General features: G+C 39.8%; 2 protein-coding genes across 2 annotated transcripts; both read right to left on the bottom strand.

Moving 5' to 3' along the window:
• Positions 1-1,620: 1,620 nt before the first annotated feature.
• LOC131460955 (serine/threonine-protein kinase 35-like) lies at positions 1,621-9,958 on the bottom strand. Its single transcript, XM_058631892.1, has 3 exons — positions 9,286-9,958; positions 7,035-7,776; positions 1,621-4,494 (listed from the first exon to the last, which is right to left on the bottom strand). Exons 1-2 carry the CDS (start codon positions 9,776-9,778, stop codon positions 7,058-7,060), a joined length of 1,212 nt encoding a protein of 403 aa, XP_058487875.1. The 5' UTR covers positions 9,779-9,958; the 3' UTR covers positions 1,621-4,494; positions 7,035-7,057.
• A 1,217-nt stretch (positions 9,959-11,175) lies between these two features.
• On the bottom strand, positions 11,176-27,553 carry LOC131460410 (helicase with zinc finger domain 2-like). Its single transcript, XM_058630903.1, has 20 exons — positions 27,449-27,553; positions 25,030-26,620; positions 23,964-24,147; positions 23,373-23,480; positions 22,264-22,778; positions 21,536-22,171; positions 20,602-21,391; positions 20,437-20,512; positions 17,044-20,329; positions 16,835-16,932; positions 16,611-16,730; positions 16,382-16,528; positions 15,411-15,591; positions 15,207-15,323; positions 14,041-14,233; positions 13,169-13,315; positions 12,792-13,001; positions 12,478-12,637; positions 12,128-12,301; positions 11,176-12,039 (listed from the first exon to the last, which is right to left on the bottom strand). The coding sequence occupies exons 2-20, from the start codon at positions 26,364-26,366 to the stop codon at positions 11,927-11,929; spliced, it is 8,592 nt and encodes a 2,863-aa protein (XP_058486886.1). The 5' UTR covers positions 26,367-26,620; positions 27,449-27,553; the 3' UTR covers positions 11,176-11,926.
• Positions 27,554-27,898: the final 345 nt, after the last annotated feature.

Raw genomic sequence — 27,898 nt, forward strand, 5'->3', positions numbered from 1 at the left:
ATTAATACATTACTTATTATTAAACTTTACAAGTTTAAGACCCCTGAACATTCTCTTTGAAATGACTTGATAACTATTCCGGGCTTTTTGCAAATCAACTGTTCTTACCAATCATTTTCCAGGAGTCATGGATCAAATCCCATCAGATCCTGCTTTTGAATAACAAACTCATAATATTCAAGCAGTTCTCACTAACACCTCTATACAGTCCACTGAAGTGAATGGATCAACCCTAAACCCCAATGGCTTTGGCTGATAACAGTCACATTGTTCTTACAATGAGAATGTTTAATGTAATCAAGACCCACATACATTGCAATGATATATGTATAATCGCTTAACATATTGTGTCGCCACATATGGTCTTCTTTAACTGAAAATGACCAACATGATAAAACAAGATGCATTACGTAGTCCTTGCTACTGTATGTGTGGAATAGATTTTCTTATCACTGATCCATTGATCACTGTGTTCAGTGTGGAGCAGTACTGAAATCTATTCTTACATTTTGGGCAAGCGGTTGTGTGTCAGATTTGTATTCATTTTCAAAAACACACAATTCATTTTTGTTCTTTTTGATGGCCCCCGATACATGCAGATTATACTTCACAGCACAGCCATAAACATAGTTTAACATATTTAAAATCCAACCTGTTGCAAACTTTAATATTTGTTGTTGTTGTTACACAACAACATTCATTTCAAAACCTTAAAGTGATGACACAGGTAGGTGTGTGTGCTGAGTGAAAACATAGAACAAAATAAATTGAAGCAACTTCACAAAAGGCTAATGCAATAAAATCCATACCATCTCACATCTACACTATCTTAAGTAAACCAGTCAATCTACTGAACCGAAGTCCACAGAGAAAAATCTGAAATTTTACATCACATTTCACAGGAGTTGTTGATCCACTGCTACCTCAATAAGTAAGCTCAAATGTGTTATTCTGTAATTTTGACGTTTGAACCAATTTGCTTAGATTTACCTCAGTAGGACATACTTACCAAACAGCAGTAGACAAGCAGCTCTCACATGCCCCCAACTGAAAACACAGACTTCCTGTTTAGACGTTGGTGCAGGGAAGAGCAGTATGCAAAGTGGCCATCGTTATTCAGTCGTAAACTGTCCATAGGGGAAATAGAATTAAAGCGGATCATGTCAGTCATGTTTTCTAGGAGCAAGGCCTTCAGGTTTTACCTTTTACAATCCTACTTTAAAGAGTTTTCGTGAAAAAAGGCCTGGAGAGAATCTTTTTAAATCTGACTTACTTGGTCTCACAGATAACGCTGGCGGTTACCAAGCAGAGGTATGACAAAGAAACAGGATGATGACCTTGTCCTAAAAATCCTTGTACTACAGCTGCATTAATGTCGTTTGAACAACGTGAGAGACCATGGACACAGCTCTACCTCTTTCAGCAGAGACAGCAGTAAATATATTAAAAGATGCCAATAAACAAACTATACTTAGTGTAAATTCAGTTGATCCTGTATGGCCACATCCTGTAAGCATAAGGCTGAAAGACACACACACACACACAGTAAAATCTTTAACACAGGCTGGACCGATATTCATCCAATGCCTCCTAAACACAAACATGACCAAGTCCCACAGCTGAGGTGATTACAACCTTTATTCAAACAGACCTCAGATACAGTCAGAAATAAAAACATGTTTACATTCAAGCAAACGGCTTTGCTTATGTGTCGAACCAAGGATTGCGGATTCTGTCGTTATCCACAAAAAGAAAACACAAGATGTGAGTGTCTAGTGTAGTGCCAGTCACTGTGAGAAGCTGATGACTAAAACAAAGTGAGCCAGACCTGCATTGTTTCACAGTGTAACCAGAGAGGCAGTGTTGCATAGATGAGTGCTGCCTGTGAAAACCAGTGTTTAACAGTGTGTCAAAGACGGTGCTGCTGCAGAGACCAACGAGAACATTACCCCAACAACAAAGGGAAGCATCCAGAGACATTTTAAACACATTCCTCTTAACTAAAGGAAAACAATTTAATTCCTCAGAAATCTGAATACATTTATGAACACATCACCATACACTCAACTCCAGTTTCTACCCAGCATACATGTTCATTCATTCTGGAAACAAAGGAGGCGATTTGAGGGGCCTTATTCACAGAGGTTCATTCAAGCTTTTAACCAAAGAACATCATAGCCGTGCTGAGCATGACGCATGTAAACATGTTTATACGTGTAAACCCATCTTCTCACAATGAAGCAGTAACACAGTCAATTGGCTGTGGTGCCTATACAATACTTAAGAAACACATCATCACCAAAAGGAAAACTGGGCACACCTGACACCTACTGTGACAACATGAGGTTTAAGCACGTGCCAGTTTCAATCCTGACTGAGGAATGTCTTAGCAAATCAAACAATGGCTCAGTAAAGAAAAGGTAAAACAGACTGAGGTAGAGCAATTCAAAAGGTTGGTTACAGGGCAAACCAAAAACATTCAGCTGTGGTTCATTGTACAAATATGCCAACAGTACATCGGAAATAGTTTTTCATTCATTCTCCATTTCTGATCACAGGCATCACCACAAAGGCCGTGATTGATTTTTTATAGCGAAGCGACTCAAACTCTGTTCAAAACAGTTCAGGAAACCATGATGCACCTTAAATATGGTGTAATTAGTCTGCAGCTCTGCTCCTTAAACATGAATGGCACTTATAGTCAAACATCAAGTTGGTTAATTTTCCTTCCAAACCCTGATTTCACTCAGCAAATAAATGTGTCAAACTGGAAAAAAATAATATAGCCTGGTTAATGTATCTGCAGTGCCAAATAAAAATAGTTTCAATGCACCACAGTTCTAAAAAAATAATTAAATGTAAAAGGTGCCGAGTTAACGTTTAAATTAAATAAGATTTCCAGAGAACCTCTGGTTTCTCATCAAAGGCAAATAAGGGTCAGGTTGAAAGCTACATTAGAACATTCTCTCATCACATCTTTTTAGTCTGGGATGCATTTATGTTTCCACGTGTATGCTTGTGCAAAACGTTGAACATCAGTTTACAAGATTCGACATTCCTGCTATCAGATGAGGTCCATGAGAAACTCCGCTAACATCTTCTAGGAGGCAGTCGGACTGAGTGGAGGGACTGTTTAGCCCTTTGGACAGGTAGTAGATTAAAGAGGCAAATGTGTTCATGTCAAAATGTGTTGCATCTACTACATGACTGTGGAAATAAATGGTGGTACTGTTCGAAAAGTTGTTTTCATTAATCCCTTTAAACAGACTTCTTAGCAGACAAAATGACAAAGTAAGTAAATAATGTTAATATTGGCTAATCAAGTCCAGTGACACCACTTTTATTAGCTAACCATGACTCACATGTTTTAGCCTTTAAACCAAACAATGTCAGAAGAAATTCAAAGCCAACACAATAGACAGTGACGCCATTTCCAGTTATGAGACAAAACTGTTCACTAGGGCAACACAAACACCAATGCACACAGCACCATGAAACCTCCACCTCATGAAGGTTACCAGCAGCCGTGTCCATCTGTATTTTTTTAAACAGTTTGTTTCTGTCAGCAGGACAACAAACAAACCACTGAATCAATCCAATACATTTTAGTGGAGGGGTGAGGCATGACCGAAAGAACCTATTCATATTTAGAAGTGATCTGAGATAAATGGATCGATTAAGATTTTGTATTTCTCCCTATATTCGTCAACACGTCAGCCCTGATCACGTACATTGTACATACATACACAATTAACTTGCTTCAAATAAGAGTCACTGTAGGTCAGCGCCACTGTCCCATGTTTTCTGAAAATTTCTCCACAAGTCGATGGAGGTGTAGCAGCTTCATCAGATTAATCAAGCTTCCCACTCAGAGAAAATGTTTCTCACTTTATACGAGTATCCAGGGAAGGACCAACAGTATGGAAAGGCGCTCACATAGTAAACAACTTCAAAACAAACAAACAAAAACCTAGCATCTAAACTGCAGGAGTGGAGGGCCGTCTACACCTAACATATCCAATGATTGTGACGCGAGCATCCACAATGATGAATGATGGCATTCTGTGAACAGCTGCAGCTGCCAGAGCCTCAAACATCCCCTTGCTTCTGTTAACAACACAACACCACTGACTTGAGTGTGAGTCTGATTTTACCTAAGAGATCCATGTTCATGTTAGCATTTGTTTTATTGAACAGAGGGAGGAGATTCTCATGTCATCTGCCCTGTACATTCAGATGAATTTTGATTGTCAGTGTTTTCTATTGTTCATAAAATTGCTCCCAATATAATCCCAGCCATATCACTCGCTCACACCACTCATGTAGTTATAGCTGTGGTGTGGGTGGAGCCACCACTTGCGTTGGTGTATGGTGTCATTCTTGATGTGGAAAGCCATTAGCTGCTTTCCTTTGCTTCTCCTTTATCTTCACAGTCTTTCCATCAACACAGGGAGACCCCTTAGTGACGTAGCAGCTCCAGGAATAAATGTGTGTCTGCAGAGAGAGGAAAGAAAAACAATTTCATTTTCAATTCAAAAGTGAGGCGACAGCAACAAGCATGAAGCGAAGATACGATGGTTAGTCCACATTTTGGGACATTATAATCACAGCAAGGGACACTGACGGACATTTGTGGGAGTAGCTTAAGCAGCGACTGTGCCAGGTCGCAGATAACACACACACCATGCATCTTCATATGTTGGATGTACCAAGCTTGCTGCTTATTACATAATGAACATACGTCACCACCCTCAAGCTGCACCTTGCAGCTGGTGGTAAGCACAATGGAGAACATGGATTCTCCACTGACAGATCTGCTGTTGTGAGCAAAGACCATCCTTCAGGATGAGACTTAATGTTTGGCTACAACAACAACATGAAATTTGCAGCAGCCTATAAAAACAGAGATGTGCTGAGTCAGTGCAGTAATGACACAACGCTGCAGTAAATAGGAATACAAGTCTTTTTTAACAGTGCCCACAGCAGCATACCTTCCCACACACACACACACACTCTGCTGCATGCAGAAAGCTACAAGTTAAACAAAGCTACACAAATCACCACATATTCAAAAGCATATCAACATATTAAGTTCAAGCTCAAAGTGGATCTATATGAATATAGTGTATATGTTTTAACAGTAGCAACCGTGAGCAAAACTGATTCAGCGAGGCTGTAAATGCAGAGGCATTGAGGCAGACTAAAGCCTGATTTATTCTCTTGATTAACTTCTTGTGTTGTTAACGCAATCATAGTCGCACACTTTGATTGGTGATCAATGACTCCCTATTTAAACATTTCACCTTCAACTGTCAAACCAAAACATGATCTCGCTGTGCTGCTGATTGATACAACTACTGCACCGATGACCGCCGTTTGGTGCTCCCGCTGTGCTCTCTGCAAAATGAAATTCAAAATCTCTTCCTCAAGCTCAGCAATAACATCAACATCAACAAACCCTTCCATTATCACGACAAAAAACAGCACATACATAGACAATAAGCGAGGAATAAACTGGGCAGGACGACAGAAGACCTGACTTGAGAAACCTTTCTGCAGGAGCATAAAGTGAATACATGGGCCTGGTTAAGCTTTGCCAAATGACAATTATCAAAATTGTTGAAGGGGTCTTTGCCAAGGCCACAAGTCTGTCATTAACAGAGACAGAGCAGCTGAGTGGGTCCACTGTTTTAAAAGGCCCGAGAGGTCCTGCACTCCACCTCACATCTATTGTATGACAGCACTGCACAGTGCACAGTAGACTGCTGTGTTGAAGATTATGACCAGGAACCTCAAGTGAGCCATGCAGCAAAAACAGCCCTCTGTCAAACCTGAGCTTGGCCATGTGAAGGAGGGGACTGTGGTATGTTTAGGTCGCTTGGCTTACCAGTCACAGACTCAGTCTGTGCCCAGCGATGATGTCATAGATTGTCCAAACATACTGTGTTGCATAACATCACTTTTATGTAGCATGGAAATGTGGCAGGAGGTACTTCTCAACATTCTACTGCAAGGATGAGAATGTTAAGATTGAATTATTACAAATATGTTTTTTTTTGTTTTTTAATTTACACAGACGATTTAAAAATCGAATAATTGTATTGCAGCCTTTGTAACATACGCTCTTAACACTTTAGGCTGTGTATTGGGGCTGGATGTCCTCCATTGTGACACTATCAATGTCGTCATCGCAGCGGTACGACATCACATCACGCTACATAAGCACCAGGTACAGCCCACACCCCTCTTACCAAGTACAGCTACCAAAGGTACAGTTTTCAGTCAAAACGCAAGCCTGACCCAGGACCTTACCATTCCAAACCGTACCATGCCATGATGGAAACACGGCATTAGAGTCACTGTCCATGTACAAACAACAAAAACAACAGCAACAACAACGACGACAACAAAAACAACAACAGGAGCCAGTGAGTACTGACTCCACCTCTTAAAAGGTCAGGCGTCTGCATACTAATGGGTGTGAGGGGTTGGCAGGAGCTTTGATTGCATAAGAGGTTCCTGGATAGCTCTTGCACAACAAACACTAACACACTTATCCAGGCAAGATGACTGACAGCACTGAGAAACCATGCAGGACAGTCAGTGCAGTTACCATATGTGCCTAGGGCAACACACTAGCAGCAACCCCACCCTCACTCTTAACCATACAGTTGCAAACCTCTAATTAACTCCATGGACAGAATGTCAGAACATCTGTAACTGCATGGCAGCCATCAGAGAGTAGACATGAACAGACCTGGAGACAAAACATGGAACACAAACTCCATGTCTTAAATAACACAAAATCAAAGCTGCAGTAGACAGGATAGGTAGAAAAATAGTGGCTCATTAAGCTTCATCCACAGGTGATTACAATACTAACATTTTGGGATCATGGTTCTGAGGAAATTTTCATCACTGAGCAATTGTTTCATACTTGACAAATGGCACTCTTGCATCACATGTAAACAATTCTCTGGACATTTTGTAAGTTTATGACTAAAAATACAGCTAATTTGAAAATTAAGACATACCTGTAGAACAGCCTGGCTGTGGGTCATGCAGCACACATAACCTGGTCCATTCTGGCCTGCAGCTCAAAAGCATCAGGCCGGTCCTGAGGATTGGCAGCGAGCATGTCCTGAAGCAGCTTCTTCACTCCATCAGACATGCACGACCTGCGTTTCTGTGGGATGTTCAGTACCATCTTTGGATTCTCTAGCAATGCTTCTCCAACTGGCACAATATCTGCTCCATGTCTAACATACATTCCAAGAAGCTCTCGCTTTGATTCAGCATCAATGAAAGTAATTCTTTCCAACATGGCCCAGATGATGATGCCCAAGGCAAATATGTCTGCCTTAGCTGTGTAGTGGCCCTCCCATACTTCAGGAGCCATAAAAAAGTCAGAGCCACATGCTGAAGACAACCAAATCTTGTTGACATTGACATTTTTGTTCTTATCTTCACTTTCTTTGCCTACCCTTCTATTACTCAAAGCAGCACAAACTTTACTGAGGCCAAAGTCAGCCACCTTAAGGACTGGGGTCCCTGACCTCTCAGAGATTAGGATGTTGTCAGGCTTAAGGTCTCTGTGGACGATGCTATTTTCATGCAGGAATGCAACAGCACGGGTCAACTGGAGCATGAAGCTGTTGTTGGTTTGTGGGTCTGGCTGCCGAGACAGGATGAACTGATTGAGGTCACCACCTTCACAGAACTCCATGACGAACCAGAGATAACATGGCTCCTCTGGAGGACTGAGCACTCTCTCACCTGAAAACAACACAAACCAGTTAGTCACTCATAAAAAAACAGTACAGGGAAAGTTCAGGGTTATCTGAAGTGTTGTGTTAGGCGGTAGTGACACATAGTCGGCAGCACGGACAGTGCTGTGAGTGTACCCTATGCCATTGACCAGCTCTCATTCAATATGGCTGCCAGTAGGTATGCAAAGAAGACCAATTTTAACCACATAACAAAGGCTCCCCTCATACTAGGTCTATAATATCTTGAGAACGTTTGCCATTTCATTTAGCCATTAGCCAGTCTTGTCCGGCTGAACAATGAAGTTAGTGATGCTTTGTAAATAAATCAAACCCCTACATCAAAGTGCATTGATATAATGCACCCCCCGCGACCCTCCTGTAGAGGATAAAGCGGTAGAAGATGGATGGATGTTACATCATGGCACACAGGAGTTCCTGAGCCACTGTTTCCTTCATTTGTGGGTTCAAGATATTTTGGGACTTCAGTGACCAGCATCTCCCATGTCCATTGTCCTTGTGTCCCCACTGGCAGCCATGTTTACAATGAGGCGCAGTGTCTCTGTTTCTCTTAGGCTGGTTCTCAAGGTACAGGGCACGTACAGCATAGACAATGCTGACTATGTGTCAGTACCTTAATACAACCACAATAAACAAAACTGAACTATCACTTTGATAAATAGATTTATATAGACACATGTCTCAGAGGTCATCAGGTCACTGGTGACAAAAAAATGACATCATATATACTTCGGTTTGCAGGATAACCAACAAAACGTAAATTATTTTAAAGATTTACACCAGACTTGAAGTCTGCATTTCAAAAATAAGGCCACATACATGCATGTATGTATGTAGGACATATTTATTTACATCTGGGAACTGGCAACATTTATTCATATTGTCACATTACTCCAATGACCAACAACCCTGTGCCTACACACAAAGGCGAAATCAGGCTTAAAGATAAGTAAACACTTTGATTCAGTAGTGATTTTGCAGAAGAGCACTGACTGCCAATGGAATGTGAATAATGTCCGAGTGAAGCCAACAGACTAGACACCATTTTAGTTTGAGCCTCGGGAGCTCCTGGCAAAATGTGCCCATCCCCCCAACTAGGCGAGCCCGTGTCATGGCGTCAACAACACTTAAAGAAATCACCACAGGACAAAGACAGACACACAAACACCTCACTGTCAATGTGGATTTGTATTAAACCACTGACATTTCCACTACGACGACGGAAGGCAGGACATTACACCTGGGTATTGGTTAGATAAAACAGTTACCTGTGTGAGGTAACTAACGATACACTCAATCGAAACCAACGACTGATGATAAGCAACACCTTACAAGTTAGACCATGGCACAGTGATATAAACGATGCCATACGACAATACAAATCAGAGTGTAAATCCAATTCCACCCTTTGGATGTGAGATAATTACACACACGTCTTCCAGAACGTGCTGGACAATATTGGTGACGTAAAGGGTTTAACGGTAGGAACCAAATATACCTTTCAGTGAAGTCTCCACCAGGCGCAGGTACTGTTTGGACCGTTTGTTGCCATGGCTCATTTTCTGGGCCATACCGTTCCTCTGCAGAACACACTCCTCCAGCTGCACCACGTTTTGGTGCCGTTTCTCCAGACTCGCCAGCGCCCAGAACTCCTGCAGAGCGAGCTCTACGTTTTCCGGCGCGTCGCAACGCAATTTCTTCACTGCGACTTTAGCACCGGACCTCCGAGCCACCGCTTCGTACACCACGCCATACGTTCCCCTCCCAACCTCCCGCAGCAAGCTATAGCGGGGAGCCATGACCCTCCGTTCCAGTTGGCCGCCCTGCTTAAAAGAGCCGTCGTCCTCCGCCATGTCATGGTCCTCTTCCGTGTTTCCCACACTCAGACACCGCAGTACACCGTACTCGTCAGCTCGTGCTCCGGCTTGTAGTCCACAGCACTCTCGCGCGCTCCTTGTTCGTCTCCGCCGGTTGTCACCAACCGTATCCATGCGTGTCAGAGAATATTTGTAAGATTTAAATCCCGGGGAGAAAAATTTTCACATGTTGTCAACGCGTGTAGTGTCCCGTCCACTTAACGACAAAACGACCCTAGTTAAGAAAAGTTGCTGAGCAACGTTCGAATATAGGTCAAAGAGTTGGGGAGGAGGGTAAACCGGAAAAAGATGGCGGACAATTCAAACGAGCACTTCTGCTGAAGCCTTTCAGAATAAAACCTGTAGCGTGGAATGTGTTTCATAAAGCACATGCTCTGTTCGATTAAATGTACTTTCAAAGTACTTTGAAGAAATATTCTTTGATTATTATTATTTTCATTTTTTTCTTACATTAACAAACACCATATAAAATAATAGGACTCATCATGTAAAATTAATTTCTCATTTAACTACGTTCTTGCAACATCCAAAATGTTGCTAAACGTTTTGAAAAATTTATTTTTTATCATCATTAACAATGTATCTGTTTTCTCTGCCCCTATTTGTGCACATTTCCTAATCACTTTGAAATGTAGATTGACCATTTGCATTTAAGGATCCTACAATGGTATAATTGGAAGTATATATATATATATATATATATATATATATATATATATATATACACACACGCATATATATATGCAGCACTGAGCATATATATATATATATATATATATATACACACACAACAACTCATTCAAACCAATCCATGACTGTGCCAAAAAGAAGTAGCACTTTTATTTACAACCCCACTTCCGTCACTTCCGGCCTATTCCCGGGTAATTGTTGCTACTTGTTGAGGATGCAGAGTTCAGATGTACCATTACTACAGGGGAGAAAAGTAGTTGCCACACAAAAAAATACCTCTGTGTTGTTGAATGCGCAATAATTTGTGAATAGCACCTTTAAAAGAAAACGACTTGTGATGAATCAAACATGATAGAAATTAATTTGTCGTTTGCGTTTAACATGTTGCTCCTCCACCAGTTTTCCACCGATGGTTTCGTCCATTGCGTCATCAACAGCATGGTACTTCACGTGAGCGCTACACAACTAAAACTCGAGACGAGAGCACGTGTTGTCCCATGCCGCGTATGGGGGATTAGAGGGGGATGTCCTTGTCTGTGTCATGACTGAAATCGCAAACAGGCCTGCAAATGTGTATGTATGTATGTATATATATATATATATATATACACATATATATACACACACAAATTAAACCATTTACCAAATTACTTGTAAAAGAAAAAATAATTAAAAAATATTGAAATATGTCCTAATATAACAAAATGTCTTAATAAGATACACTCCATTATTGTAGCTTATGTGGGGAAAAAGTGACAGTAGATGCATGACATTGCTGTACTAATTATTAATATTGAGGAAATGGTCTATGGTTGTAGCTGTGACAGGTCAAAACATATGTTCATTTTTTATTAAAACAATTAATTTAATATCCAATCAACTTGTATAAGGCAACATTAAAAAAAACAATTTGTAAATATATAGTTTTTTTACAGAATTCTATTATGAAAATCTCATGCATACAAAAAAGTGTGTGGGGTTCTCTTGTCATGGCAAATGACTGCTGTGGTCAATGTGTCCCACTGTGTGGATCTTTGGGTGAACAGTACAGCAGCCTCATCCCCTCTCCTTTGTCAAAAAACACAAACAATTCTCCACTGTTGGCAAATTTCATACAGTGGTAATTCAATGTCAACACCTAAACATACATTTTAAAGGCTTTCATTGACTGTCTTCAGCTAAGATTAAAGCTGTGGATTGAAAACATGTGATGTAAAAGGAACATTTTAAATTGTAGGAACAAATGTGAAAAATACAAATAAACAAAATTAGATTATTTGAACCTAAAACTTAAAACGATTCAACAAAATAGTATACAATTGTAGAAATTTTAAAGATTTGTCAAAGAGAACAAATGGTGTATGTAAATACAATAATATGCAGGTACAATGTAAAAAAAAATCCAAAAGGCAAAGATATAAAACATAAAAAGAAACTGCAAACATTTTATGATATTAAAAAAAATCTTAAAAGATAAACAAATACATAAAGTGTCATGTTGCTTTCAGGTCACTCCTGAAAACATTAGGTCACCTCTGGGCACGGACGTGCTGCTTTTAGAAATCAAGTCAGCTATTTAGCACAACGAACTGAAATGTTATCTGCGTCTGTCACTGCACTGTGAGATTTGTAGTGTTCCAGGAGGTTTTTCCAAGCTTTATTGCACATCAGCATCTCCAGGTTCCCTAGAGGACAAAAACATTGGGGTTATTAAGGTACACAGTGTAGCAGCACTGAGCATTAAATCTAGGCAAAGAAAACAGATTATCTCACCAATGATACACAGTCCTTCCTTGGCCCTGGTGATACCCACATTTATCTGGTTGGCATCACCCACAAAGCCCACATGTTTGGACAGCCAAGTTCTGTCGTCACGTGGTCTGCTCTTTATCTCTTCACTTGACAGAGAGCACACTGTTGATAGGATGACGTAACGCCATTCACTTCCTGTGAGACAAAATGGTACATGTCACACGATGAGTCCTGATATACAACTTTTTAATAAGTCTATCTGTCCATAGAAAAGACGGGGTGCTGAAGGCTTGCAAAAGTATTGAACAGTAGGTTCCTGTATAGGTCCACTGGCTGTGGTGTCAGTGTTTGCGAAAAGAAAGATGCTTTACCTTGGCTCTTTGTGAATGTTGTAACAGTAATTCCCTTCATGTGCTCCCTCCTGCTCAGCTCATCTTTTATTTGTGATACTTGTGCATTGTAGGGTGACAGAATTGCAATACTTCGCTGCTTGATTTTGGCCTCCGTCACCAGCTTCTCTGCAATGCTAATCTGTGAAAGGACAAAAAGAAATCATATGATTGAAAGCAATAAGAAAATAATGTGAATGAATTACGTAAATTCAATGACTATCATGAGCTTAATCCCATATACTGTACTAACATTTCAATATTACTGTTTAAAATGAAGGAAGCCAATACAGTACCACTTTCTCTCTCTCTTCCAGGTTTGCTTTCGACCTCTCATTGCCCTTGCTTGTGCAGACGAACAGACTGACGGTCTCTCCTCTGACATCCCCAAAAACAATCGGCATTGCTTTCTTATCAACACGCAGAACACTGCTGGGCTGTTTCACCCCGGTTTTCAGTTTGCCCCCATAATATTCTTCTGATGGGAACTTGCATATATCCACGTGCTATCAATGTATACAGTTAATGAATTACAATTTTAATTAAAAACACACATTTTGTAACACAATATAACCAAAGTCTGTACATACTCCATATAGGCCTTCATACAATATACAGTATAAAACATATAACATACTTCACTCCTATATATTCATATATTTCAAGTTCTCACCATTCTGTACTGGATGTCCAGCATCACCGTCCGTTTCTCTTGGATTGTGTAGTAACGCTCAAACAAGGACTTGGACATCCCCAGCTGTCTTGCATGAAAATTCTTCACAATTGGGCGTAACTGTTTGTGGTCACCGATCAAAACAATCTGAAAGAGATATTGTATAAGGGGCATAACATTGAATTATTACAGGGACTGAAATCAAAGGACCTTAACACTTTTAATGATGCAACATTTGTTCCAAGCCCTAAGCGTAACTCATTGATTCAATCATTTTGTAAAAAGAGGCAGGGATACCGTGTATGTGGGTGGATATGATATGTCCACTCGCCTGTGTGGTCCGGGAGGCACCTCCTGAGCTATATGTATGGGTCAGTGTATACATGTATATGGTGTATACTGTGTATATTTCTTATGAGCTATTATGTATGCTTTATCTTGACTTGAACCTTTTGCTAAGATTGTGGTGTGTGTGTGGGGGGGTTGTTTTTGATGTCTTATATGTAACAAAAATCAATAAACAATGTTTTTTTTTTTTTTTTTTAAAAAGAGGCAGAGACGGGTTGGGAATAAATGTATGAGGGACACTGTTACTGTTTGTGGCCCAAATTCCATTACAATATAGCTTAACAATTTTAACAAATGGGTAACCACGAAAGAAAGTCAAGAAGACACAGCTGAGAGTGAGATTAGCTGGATCTGTTTCAATAGCACTTATTCACATTTGTCTTTTATTGATAAGATAATTGTTTTGAAGACTATTTTCATGAATTATAGCACAAAGAAGCAACATTTATCAGTCTACAAACACATTAAGGACTGCACTGATGGACATCACAAGCAAGCCATTGATCATGAAATAAAAAGCAGACCTTTTCTGGTTTGTTGCTGACTAGTGGAATTAGGGCCTGCGGCTCAGTGGCCATCGCACATTCATCAATGAGGATCTGACGTGCATTGACAGTCTTAGTCAAGCTTGGGGCAGAAGACTGTGTGCATGTGCACAATATGATGTCATGCCTTTCAAGCTCATGTGTGCGGGCATCTCTGAGAAGTTTTTTGTATCTGGAAAAGAAAAGAAAACACCTTATTACAACCTAGTTCAGCAGATTCTAACTGAAATACAAATTTGTCATTAGTGTATGTGTTTTTGGGACATGACCAAGAAATAGTAGTAGTACCCAGTTCTCTACTATCTATTTAAATTAGTAATGTTTGCTTTCTGACATCTTCGTCTTTGTCATGACAAACATTTAACTGTGAGGGTAAATACTGAGGGTGAGCGAGCAGCTGATAAACACATTACTGATCTTGTGATTATTTACTCTTTATGGTTTATTTTAGATACAATATCTTGCTGCTTGAAAGAGTCCTGCCAGGGGTGCACTGGGACTGTAATACATCATCTGAACAATCGCTTTAAGGAGATACCAAAGTGATAGATACAAAATAGTAACCACTGTAACATTATAACCAAGGACTATAGAGTTGTTTTCTTTTGACTTAGTGTCTGTGAAAATAAAACACCACAAGACCAACCACTGGCAATGGGAATGATGTTGGTCACCTTGGCTTCGCCTATATGTTTAAAAAAATCATCCTGGGTATACCTGCTGATTTCAGTGTGAAAGAGGTTTGATACAACCTGGGACATAGAGATACAGAGGACTTACATGCAAGTGGATGAAGAGCGGAAGCATAAACGCTGCTGGCAGTAATATTTTTGTGACATAAAACTATTCTTAATATTTTCTGCACTGTCCATTGCTCCTCAAATCTAACAAACCTAAACTTTCACAAGATAATGTACATATATCATATGCCTTGTAAGGTACAGCATACAGCCAGTTCAGCACTGGTAAAATAGAGGGAAAATAAAAATAAATAAATACATTTAACAAAAAAATGCCAATTTCTTTGTGTTATTGCTGTAACTCTATTGTATTTTGGAATCCAATAGGCCTTCAGCTAAAAGGTTATTTTTTATCATTCTCCTTCAGTTCAAAAGCATGACAACAAATAATCCTTCTACACTTACTCTTTCACCTCCTGAGCTGTCAGATCTTCCTTATCGTCTATACGCTGGTCAAAACTTTTGATTTGACTTGAATAAGGATTTTGTTCTTCTCGCATGCGGTGATGCAGAACGATGCTCCTAAAACCACATAAAAGTATGTCGATGTGTTAGTTAATCAAAAAGTGGGACAATGAAAAGTGTCAACAACTTGCGGGATTACAATACCTGATCTTTGGATTTGACTTTTCTTGGCGTCGTGTCCTTTGAGAAAACTGAAGGTTACCTTCTGGATAGGGGTAATCAAGCATCTCCATTTGTTGGCTGTACACTCTGAGGGACTTCATTTGGTACTCTTCTTCATCCTCACTGAGGAACTTAAAGCTGTTCTCATACTTCATCAGGTACTCTGTGTTACAGCAGTAAAAGAAACCACAGTTAGGCAATGCTAACTATTTTACAATGCAATTTTATAATGATCCTCATTGACATAGAGTAAATGTGCATAATGACAAAAAATGGGTTTTTCCAGACAGTTAATTGCAATTGATCATGTCAGATTTGTGTATATAGATATAAATTATCTGCGTGGGTTGCTTTGATAACAACGTAGACATACCCACTGCATCCATCCACCACATCTCAATCCACATCCAAATGTGGTTTGAATTGAAGTTTTAATGCTGTTCAGACTTTTGAAAATCAATCTGAATGAAATCTAGATGAGTTTGTTTTTATTTGCCTTCAGTTGTATTTAAACTTCACTTTACCAATCAGTTTGTCTCTGTCTCTCCGTCAGCCTGATATTACGATTTTCGTTTGTGTGGCATTAGCCATGTCATGGACTTAGGTTTATACCCCTCAACACAACCCTCACAATTAATTCAACCACCGATTACTTACCATTTAACACATAAATCAAGGATTTAAGGTTATGTCTGTAATCCAAAAGTCCAGTTAATAAACTATGCCTGGCATAATTGTTGTTGTTTTTTTTAGTTTCCCGATCAACATAATTTAGCCTAAAATTATAATTAAAGAAAATGTAGTTTAAGAACTATATTTTGTGGATCTTGACTGAATTGAATGAGCAGCTCCAAATGTTGATAATCTGTAGATATACACACACAGGGACAAAATACTACCCCACACCAGTGTGCAGGGTAATTACGTTAACAATTCAGTAGAGCAAAACTTGCCTGCAACAACATCAACAGACTTGTTGGATGGACCACAGTAGAGAATAACTTGTTTCTTGTTCTCATCGTCAAATTTCCTTGGGTTGAGAATGTTCAGCTTCCAAAAACAGTACAATAAGTACACACCCACTATTGACTTGCCAGTTCCTGAAAGACAATATACCAAATATGTTTTGAGCCTTTGCAGAAAATATGAAGCACCAGAGTGATAACATGTTACAGGTCTTACCAGGTGGTCCCTGAATCAGTGTGAAGACATTATTTAGAGCTTTATCCACAGCAACATACTGGCAATTGTTAAGGTCTGGAAATCCATTTGGTAGTTGTTCCCTTATGATGTGCCGCTTTGCTTTACAAGACAAAATGAGAAAATAAATTATTGAGCATTTTAAAATGCTTTTCTTTATCGTTAAATAAATCTAAAGACATATATAATATGTATTCTTTGTTTACAGTCTTTTGGAATCAGATGTCCAAGTGCTTGTCCAAGTGCTATTCTCTTGACAAGATCGCATGCAGATGGAATGGTGACCACGGCATTTTCTGTCCGACTACAAAACACACACACACACACACACATAAATGCAATAAATTGCAATGTGAGATGAGAAGTATGATGGTCGTACACTGGTAATATCATAATGAACTTAAGTTGAACTTACCTGTCAGGAAGAAGCTTAGGGATGATTTCAACAGTGAAAGCTGTGTTTTTCTCATGGACACACTTTGGAGTTTCCATTGGCTGGTGATTGGCATAGAATTCAACTTTATGTTGTTCTTTAGTAAAGTTTATCTGCTTCTCTACTTTGCTGGTGACACAATGGGCTACCCATGTGAACTCTCTGGGATCCATTACTGAGTAATGTTCCAAAGTTGAGGCTGGCAGCCCTCTTTTTCTTATGCACAATAAGCACTTTGAAAGGTTGCATTCAATGGCCCATTCATCGATCCATTCCTGAGGTAAGACAAAGCTTCCTGTGAGTCTGCCCCCCTGCTCTTGCCTGAAGTTTACCACAAGGTTCTCAATGACAATGCTGTCACTTTCACCCACTGCAGTGGTGGCAGATTCCATCTCACACAGTGGTTTCCAGATGTCTATATATTTATCTGTGTCAACATACTCAAGCTTTGCAGGACTATCTGCAGATCTATAGAAGCATTTCACTGGGTTGTGGACATGGTCCACACAAATCTCAAAATTTGGTTTAATGTGCACCAACTGAACAGTAGGCATTTGGTAACCTCTTTTGATTTCTGATGTCATTTGGATCTGAAATGTGTCCCTTGGCTGCAAATGGAGGTTGAAGTGAACGTAATGCTTGTTGTCATCTTTGCCGTCCTTAGAGGTACATGTGTCAGTCTCACCTGATGACTGTGACAGTTGCTTGGCATTAGCATTTGTTATGAGAGACATTGCATGATCCCAGTTTTCTTCATCAATTGCTTCAACAGTGGCTTTCCATACTGAAAGTGGAAGCTCAACACAAGGACCACAGTTTGGCAGCATTTGAAAGTCTTGCTGAGTTTGCATGGCGTCTGCAGTATAGATCCGCCTTTTCCATTTCAGAATGATGGAGGGATGTGTTTCATTGAAAAACGGTTGGTCGTCCAATTGCAAATCTTTGTACATGATGAATAAACAGTCTGGGAAGATGTCCTTGTTGCAAGGGAATGACACTGCAAAACTATCTGTGTTGGGATCTGCACTAACAACAACTGCTGTCTTCAAAACACTTTGTTTGGTTATGCTCACTGCATATTTGAGCTGCTCTGCCTTCTGATCATACGCTTTGACTTTTATGAGCTTGTCATTCATTTGATCACACAAAGTTGTGCTCTCTGCTCGAGTGTATTGTGGATCCCCATCTCTAATGACACTGTGCAAAAGTCTCTGTAAGACAATGTCCGTGTACCGCCGAATCGGTGCTGATGCTTGTGTGTAAGACGGTACATTCAGAGAATAATGCAAAATATCTGCCTTAACAGAGGGGTTGGAGCAGATGAAATAAGCCTTATTACAGCATCTCCTGAACTCATCAAGAACTGGTTGGAGGAGTGGGTGCATATCGTCTGCGGCAACCAGGTCCACCATTTTGTCGATATCATTTGCTCTGGCAGCTGACTGGATATCTGTCCACACTTGTGTGAGTATGCAGAAGTTCTCAAATTTGGAGGCTTGAGTATCATGTTCAACTCTATGCCGCACATGAAAAGACAGAGGTATGACTTCATTCCATGTATTCTTGAATTCTGTAATCTTTTCAGAACTTGGTCCATCTTGACAGCGAAGGGGTGTGCAATCGCTCGTTGTTTTTCTTCTAATCAATATTTCAGATGCTTTTGTGTTGAATAACACATTCAGCTCTTCAATCATCAGATGTGCTTTGCGATTTCCAGGCAATCTATTTTTCTTAGGTTCACAATAAGCCCAATCCACAAGTCTGGTCTTTCTTTGAGCTTTTGCAAAACAATAAGCTACTTTAACACAGTCTTCTACTCGTGTCGTGTCAAAATTAGGCCTTCTTCCATAATTTTCGTTGATCATTTTCTCTGCATCTTCATAAGACAGCTTTTTATTAGAGTTGATTTGTGACAACTGGAGTTTTGGTCCTTCAGTGATCTCATTTGTTTTCTTGTCCATTTTGAAAATCAGTGAAACCACTCTGCGGTCTTTATCTTGCTGAAGACTGAAGTAGTCAGTGCACAGATCTTTGTGAATCATATGAATGGCCTCATACTCATTTTTGTGGTAATATGTAGCCCCTTGATGTTTTGCATCCTGATCTATTTTACCACCTGGTCTCACATAGCTTGCAACATCTGAAATGTGGACTCCCAACTCAAATTGGTCTCCAGTGTCCCTGACACTGATGGCATCATCCAAGAGTTGTGCTGTTTCTTTATCGACAGTGAATGTTGTTACCTCAGTCATGTTCACTCTAAGTGCCTCTTCTTCATCTATCCTTGAGAAGACCTCATATGATTTAGGTTTAGATGCAACTGTAAATTCTGCATTCAAAATTGTTAGTCCGGCTTCCAATGAGCTTCCAACTGGAAGGATTTCGACAATGTTTCCCAATGGAAATGTACAATCTTCTCTCCTTTTAATCACCTGCACCATAAATACATTGTTCTGTCTCAGTTTTTCATCAAAACGTTCATACCCTACGATCTTCCAATATCTATGTATTTTCTTCCACAGAGGAAGGAGGTTACGTGTTCTCTTGCTGATCAGTATGCGTATTTTGGGATGGGATCTTGAAATAGGAATCATCATCCTTTTGATATGTTTGTCATCAGACAACGGTTGTTTGAAGTGATCCACATCTTCAAACAGGCACACGAGGGGTGCTTCAGGTTTCTCGTTTTCCCATTCTCTGGTGCTTGTACTGGTGGGGTAATCCGGTTGTTTGCCAAAGTATCTGTTATGTGACCTTTCTTGCTCGTACATCCCCATTGGTTTTTCAAATAACTCTGATTGGTCAGTGTGAATTTTGATGTTTGTTGATCTTGAATCATAGTGATTGAAGTCTTCAAAATCCAGACTGTCATCTTCAGAACTATACTGTGTTGCCAGCTGTTCATACTCATCTTTCAACTCTTGAAGAATTGCATCACTGAAAGTATTGCTCTCTTCCTCGGGTTCACACCTTTGAAACCTTACAGTTTCCTTTACATCTTCTTCAAAGAAATCCTTTGTGAAATGCTGTGGTGTGACACTCTTTTTGTCAATGCAATGGTGTAAGTAGCTCCTCCAAACTGCAGAGCATTTGCCAAAGCAACAGAGGGCAGCAGCATCCCCAACCACAACTACCTGGGATTGAGCCCTAGTCATGGCAGTGTTTAACACATGAGCATCATTGAACAGCTCAAGACCAGGCAGGTGAGATGTTTGTAGACTGTCACGTGTTTGCACAGCTGTCATTACGATTGCCCTGAACTGTTTTCCTGTTGAACAATAAAGACAAATTTGAAGGTATTATTAACATTAGAAAATGACAAAATTATCATTTAACATAAAATAAAGGAAGTTCATGAGTCTAAATGACATTCACCTTGCACGTTTGCTAGATTCTCAACATGGACTCTGCCGAGGCCCCTTTCTGATAGTGCTTTCCTAATTTTCCGGACCTATAAATAAAAATTAAAAAAGATTTAGATAATTAAACAATTACAAGCCTGATCAAGACAGTGGAGTTGAAACAAAATGTGCAATTTACCTGGATCCCCTCTGATACAACGCAGATTGAACTTTGTTCCTTGTATCCCCAGGTTGATGGCCAGTGTTTGAAAATGTCTATCACTGCTTCAGTCACTTTGACAACCTCTTCGATGTTGTACCACGTCATGGATGCAGTGTCCAAGAGACACTCTCCCCTTACATGGTGAAACCTTAGAGCATGGCCATCTGCAGGGGCTGGAACATTTCCAGTAGCTTTGATAACATCATTTTTGCCAACATAGAAATGGTTGGATACAAACTCCACTATTTCTTTGGTTGAGCGATAGTTCTCATTGAAAATGATTCTACTTTTCTGAGCAGCATCACACTTTTGGCCTTGATAATAGTGGAACAAGCGGTAAAGCAGTGTATGATTTGAACGGTGATGGTCATCCACTGAGAAAAGCTTGGGCGTCATTTGCATGTGATCACCAGCTAAAACGACTCTAGTGTTTGGCCCAGCAAGACCGAGGGCAATCAAGGCTTCACACTCCAGCATTTGAGAGGCTTCATCAATAAAAATATGGGTAAAATATCCCTCTGAGAGCTTCAGGTCATGAAAACGTTTTGCCATTGAGGTGGTGGTTATGACTATTTTGTGCCTATCAAGGGCAGCTTTTGTAGGTGGTAGAAAAGACTTTCCATCTTCTGAGAGCAAACAGTATTTCAAAGTAATCTTGTCTGTGGCCTTCATATTTTTGTTTGCTTTTATTCGAATTGGCTTGATCCAATCATTTTTCTCATCAATGAATGGATGGAGGTGATCTCTGATGTACAGATCTGCAGAACTGTAACGAAACAAAGATGTACTGTAATAGGAATGCAGATTGTTTTTATGGTATTTAAAACGTCTCAAGCAAACAATTATTTATATACAGATAAATCAATAAACCCATTCATTTGAAAGACAGGTCAAAAGTGCTGCAAATTACCTGTTGGTGTGGGTGCAAATTAGCACTTTGTTGTGAGGCCGCTTGGAAAGCTCTCTGGCTGCAGTAGCAAGTGTGAATGTTTTCCCAGTTCCAAATGGTCCATAAACTAGAAGTGGTGCCACAAAGTTTTGGACATTTGAATTTCCTGTGATGAAGTCAATTGCTGATTGCTGCTTTGCGTTGAGGTTCTCAAACTGGATGTTGTTCACAGGAACTGCACAGCTCTTTAAGTCTGGTAACACTCTGTTTGTATCAGGAAGGAGGTCTATAGCCTTGTGCATAGTACAGAAGTGGTGGCGGTCCAACTGAAATTGCACTTCCATTTGATACGCTTCATTGCTTTTGAGTGCTAGATCGGCGCAGCATTTTTTAGACAGTTGTAAATTTAGTTTGTTCTCTGTTGTTTGGTCACGTAGAAAGATGGCCTCATAAACCTTGTTTTGACCACTTGCAGTCAGTGGGGCTATCAGGCCAGACTGGATGCTTCGTCTGAGTACCAGTCCCTCTGGGGTGTCTTGTGTCAGATTACAAGGAACTGAGAAAACACAGAATAGCTCTCCTGGAGGAGCTTCCTTCATGCCAAATTGTGTAGTGCTCAGTGTTTCCAGTGTTGTGATCTCTCCACAAACATTAAGCCTAACAAAAATGAAACAAATAATAATATTTACCCAGTGTTTTATATGTGCAAATTCCAAACCTTATTAAAATGGTACAAATAAATGCTTCACCTTGAGAGAACCTGGTCCTCCGCATGTTCCTCATTGTAAAGGAACTGGTGCATTCTGTCTTTGTAGTTCTCCTTGGTCAGAGGTGTTGAGTTGTTGTGCGAGTATTTGTATGCAAAGTTCATTTGTGGTGGCTTGTACTGCTTTAACAGCTCCTCTTTTTCCTCTGTCCTGGATGAACATGGGATAAAAACCCTGTTCCCACGATGCCAGCGCTCAACACTTTGAGTGATGGCTTCATGGTTCACAGTTGTTTGTTCACTGTCATCCAGTACCGGCTGGCCCAATCTTATTCGGAGTTTCTTCAAAAGTACTGGTCTCATATCAAAATCTAGCACAAGCCACTGTTCATAAAAGCCTGGATTAATGGATGAGAAAGACACGGTGATGTCGTACATAATGTCTCCACTGAAAAAGCATTTGCCTGAGGAGTAGACGCAGGCTTCAGAACTGATGTCACCAAGGGTAAACAAGGCTCCTGGTTCTTGTTTCAGCAGTGCCACATGCACAAGTTGTCTCTGTGTAGAATGTAATGATAAAAGAAAAACACATTTCACGATACAACACAGTGTAGCTGGAATAATGTTGTGTTCTGTTGCCTGGGTGTATGGTATTTTTTACTCACTATCCCCAGCTCATTTACATACACTGTTTAACTGTCTGATTGGTGCATATCCATAAACTGTTTTGAAAGGGTTCATTCTGATTGGCCAGTGATGACATTTAACATTTATTTTATCATTTGAATAATGTTCCATGACATCAGGGTTTGACAATATCAAAAGTACACCAATCAGCATCAACCCACTTAAAACCGAGCTACTGGTTTTGAAGTTGTGGCCTTTTGGTGTTCATCTGATTGTTTTGTTTGATATTCACAAATCGCAATGTATCTAACATGGTCTAACAAGGTGACACATCTGTTTTAAACCCCACAAACCATGAAAGAAAAAAACGGAATCACAAGCAAGGGATCACTCTCAAGGGGACAGAAAGAAGTGTAATAAATACTGCATGTAACAAAGCACATCAACAAAACAACAGTATTTAAACATTTGTGAAAGGGGGCTGTTTATACTTTAAGAAAGAAGAATCCTGATGGGAAATCTCACCTCTGTTTCAACCTGAAAGTGCCATTTCAGTGTTGCATTGCTCTGTTCACATGCCACAGTTAAATCTTCATCACAGGAGATGATGACATCGTCAACTTCTTCAGACATCTGTTCAACATTTTAAGTGGTGGATTATAATGGAGAATGGTAAAGATCTTAATAATTGATTGATTAAAATTAAAATCAATTAGTCGACAGTTAAAATCAGTTGTTGGTGTTTTACAACCTGCTTGATTTATTCACTGTCCAGTGTAAGTAGTTAATGAAACATTTGAAGTCATTATTGTAGTTTATGAAATGAAAGCACAGCATTTAATTCATTTAGTTGTTGAATTGTATTCCAATGTTTTGGATGAACGACATAAAGGCATTGTACCCAGGTCCTTGACTTTATCACTGACATTTTAAAATTCAGAATTAGAGAACGATTACAGCAACAACAAAAACCATTACATTATCGGGAAGTTATTACATTATCAGGTTTTATTACATTTTCAATGGATTAAAGTGAAAGTTTTTATTACATTATCGGGGTTATTACATTATCTGGGATTTATTACATTATCAGGTTCTACAGAGCCTCATACTTACAATGTACACTTCATTGCTGCTGTTCCTGTATTCCTCTAAGAGCTTTTCATTATAGGACATGGGACTCTGGTCTTCAGTGTTGAGCTTGATATCTTTCTCCTCTGGAGCACGCATCATCCACTCCTGCAGTTCTTCCACAGAATGCGCTTTTTGACAACCAATACCAAACCGACAAGCTTGTGGTCTACGGAGAGAATGACAAAATCAACAGCACAAAAGTGAATTAATCAAACTGCTAGTACAGGAACTGTGAGGCAAATAGTGTAGCAAGTGCAAGGTTGTATATGTTGATCTTGTATGAGGTATGTTGTATTTTGGATGTTGTATGTGAAATACAGTGTCTATACAAAACACACTGGAGCTTTTACTCAATTTAAATTGAATGGAACAAAGTGGTATGCATAATGGTCTCCATAATCTCCACTATGAAATGACAGTGCTACATACAAAACAAATCACAACATAGAAAGTGCCGGGCTGCAACTAATAATAATCTGTCGATTATTTTCTTGATTAATCAATGAATTGTTTCTATAAAATGTCAGAAAATGTTGATCACTGTTTACCAAACCTCAAAATGATGATGTTCTCAAGTTCTTGTTTGGTCCACGTACCAAAATCATTCATTTTTGTTGTTAAATGTAGAAAAGAAAACATAAAATAGTCCATTTTAAGAAGCTGAAAAATCAGTGAGATTGTTTTAATTATTAAAAAATACTCAAACAATAAAACGGTTATCAAAAAGTTGCCGACTTATTTAGTAATCAATTAAATGCAGTCCTCGAGAGTATCATATTTCAGTGTTGTCCAGCAGAGGGGAGCATAAACCTGCTTATAAATGAAGCACTAGGGGACTCAGGATCAGTCGACACCAGAAATGATGGGAGCCACCATAACTGGGAACTTTGAAAATGCTGCCATGAGTTAGGATGCTAGTCTGAACGGACAGAAACAAAAACATTTGAAAACCATATTGGAGTGACAAGAATTTGCTTCCTGCTTGGTTATTGTCAGTCACAAGACAACTGTCAGCTGTGGAAGAAAAGCACTGTTAGCAAGAGTTTACCTCTCACACAGCCAAAACTCCGCTCGCCGGTTGTGTGGAGGCGGTCGTCTTCTCCACTTGGTGGTGGTGTCCTCAGAGAGCAACCGTGCATGTTCCAGAGAAGAGCAGTGCTTGTAGAAGCTCTCTGGGGTGGACAGGACCAGGCGGCAGATTTTGCAGTACATGGTGACCTGTCTGAGTTCTGTCTGTTCTGGCTGGGTCAACTCAAGTAGATGAGGCCGAACTAAAAACCCGTCATGCTCTGCCTTCCAAACTGCCATCTCCACCTCACTCTGGGCAGACTTGCAGTGACCCACCTCATGCCTGCAGGGCTTTCCGGGAGTCACATGACTGCAGTATTTAAACTGATAGTCATTAGGGAGAGGCCGTATCTGGCTGTAGATATTCCCTGAATGGTGATAAACTAAGACTGGGTCCCAGTTGTGTGCTTCATCTGCTGTGCAAGTAGCACTCCACCTTTTGGTTGATAATTTTTGCGGACGACGGTGAAAGCAGTCTTTACAGATCTCAACAAATCTACCTGAGAACTGCTGTAGTAGGTATTCAGCTTCACTTTGTGGGGTGGATGAAAGACTCTTGGCTTCATTTACAAGTCTAATTAACTCGTCACAATCCATTTTGTTGTCTCTTATGTAATTCCATACAGTGGCCTCCTCATTGCTTCTGGCATACGTGCATTCGTTTCCATGCAGTGTACACCCAGAGCCTTCAACAAAGAAGTTACACACTTTGTAAAGGACATATCGACCAAATATCCCTTGTGTAGGCCGCTCAGACACAGGCCTCCATTGGTCAGAGGTTTTAGCTTTTGCTAAAAGCAGATTGCTACTGCACTCATGATACAGTGACTTAACAGAGTATGTTATTTCGTTGTCCTCGACAGAGCATAGGTCACAGACAGTCTCCAGATCTAGTTGTAACAAAAGGTCACCAGGAGGTTTAGAGTCATTAGGCTCATCAGATGTTGTTTTTGACTGAGCTACCAGACTACAAAAAAGCGTATGGTCTAATCTGTGATTTTTTTCAAAGGTCCAGACTACAGCTTCCTCCTCACTTCTGGCAAAGGTGCACTGTTGGTGGGCTGTGCAACCATAATCCTCTACAAAGTAGTAACATAAAAAATATTGACTTGGGTTTGGATATGTGGGCCGTCTGGAAACAGGTCTCCATTTGCTTCTACCTTTGGCTTTGCAGAGCAAAATATCGCATGCACACCGGTGCTGGACTGATTTTATTGTATAAGTCACTTCCTTCTCCTTGACAGAGCACTGAGTGCAAGCAAGTTTGATATCATGGGTTGATAAGAGAGGAGCCAGTCTTGAAGCACTAGCAGACATTGTGATACATTCATGATGCTAAAGTCCGCAACTAAATGCAAAAAAGTCTCATGGCCCTGCGAATTGTACCAATGTTGTCAAAGCGTGAACATCTTAGCTAAAAACTGTATTTAACTGTATTTTCTGGTTGTCATTTAAAACAACCATAGACTGGGTTGTAGATTAGATTAAGTAAGGTACTGTTGCATCCCTGAGCAAATAATGGTGATTTAACCTCATAGAGTCTGAGAATTGTCCATCATCTGAAACAATGTCTGAAAGAGAAAACAACAGAGAAAAACAGAACACTGAGAAGTGGGCTCAGGGAAATGATTCCAGGGGGGTATTGGGGGATCATTTGTACACATGGAAAACATTTTTGCAACACTTGTGTGTCTCATATGAACAATTTGATCAGATGGCCATTTAAAAGTTAAGCGTTGTGACAGCAGAGATGAGAGACAGTACACCTGTTTCCTTGCACGATCACCTGTAGACAGCATGGCCCCATTTACACCTGTTAACCTGTTAATTTGATGTGTGTACGGACATCCAGCCCACAAGTCTTTACATGTACACCTAGTATAAACATTTCGTTTAGGCAGCTAGACATGGAAGTGAAAATAAATGGAAACGTGCCATTTATTTAAAAAAAATATTCTGTTAAGGAAGTCACCGGACTTGTTTGTCAACATGCTCATTAGCAACAACGAAACAACAATCTGGTAAGCAGTTGGTCCTGATTAAAATCATTAACGATTGTGTGACCCTGAAGGCCTAAAAGACCATAAAGTCCAACATTAAAAGCTATCATCACTCTTATTTAAGAGTCAGCTGATTTGACAGTAAACCCCATCATTAGTCCAGTAGATATCGTAGTTGCCACACAAGCAGGTAGCACAGACTAACAGAATACATTAGTCTTGTAAATGAATCAGCTTTCAAAATGCAGACTGTTGAGCTGACACCTCCTCCACTGGGAAGAACAGCAACAAGACACAATTATCATAATATTAATAATATTAATAATATTACAGTTACAGTTGTAGTAATAATCAGAATTATTAGAATAGTAGTAGTAGTAGTATAGCACTAGTAATTACCGTAATATATGCTGGTCTTCACAGAGAGACACTCACTTACTGCTGTACAACAATTGTGAGGTGTGTTAATATATGAGAGAGAGAGGGGGAGAGAGAGAGAGAGAGAGAGAGAGAGCGAGAGAGAGAGAGAGAGAGAGAATCTGCTGTTAATGATAAACTACAGGAACAGGAAGATCAAGTTTTGTTACTCATGTTTTGCATCAGCACAGCCTAGCCTTGCAGCCTAGGACACACACTCGTACAACTCAGCCAAACAGAGACTATGGAAGAATACAATATGGAGTCTAACTGCACCTATTAATTACCCTTTTTTTATTATTTTAAATGCAGATTATTATTATTATTATTATTATTATTATTATTATTATTTTAAATGCAGATTATCCATTCTTCCATCCATCCATCCATCCATTTTCTACCACTTTATCCTCTAGTTTGGGCTAAAGATTA

Source organism: Solea solea, chromosome 6 (genome assembly GCF_958295425.1).
Source record: "Solea solea chromosome 6, fSolSol10.1, whole genome shotgun sequence".
In the NCBI taxonomy this organism is placed as follows: Eukaryota; Metazoa; Chordata; class Actinopteri; order Pleuronectiformes; family Soleidae; genus Solea; species Solea solea.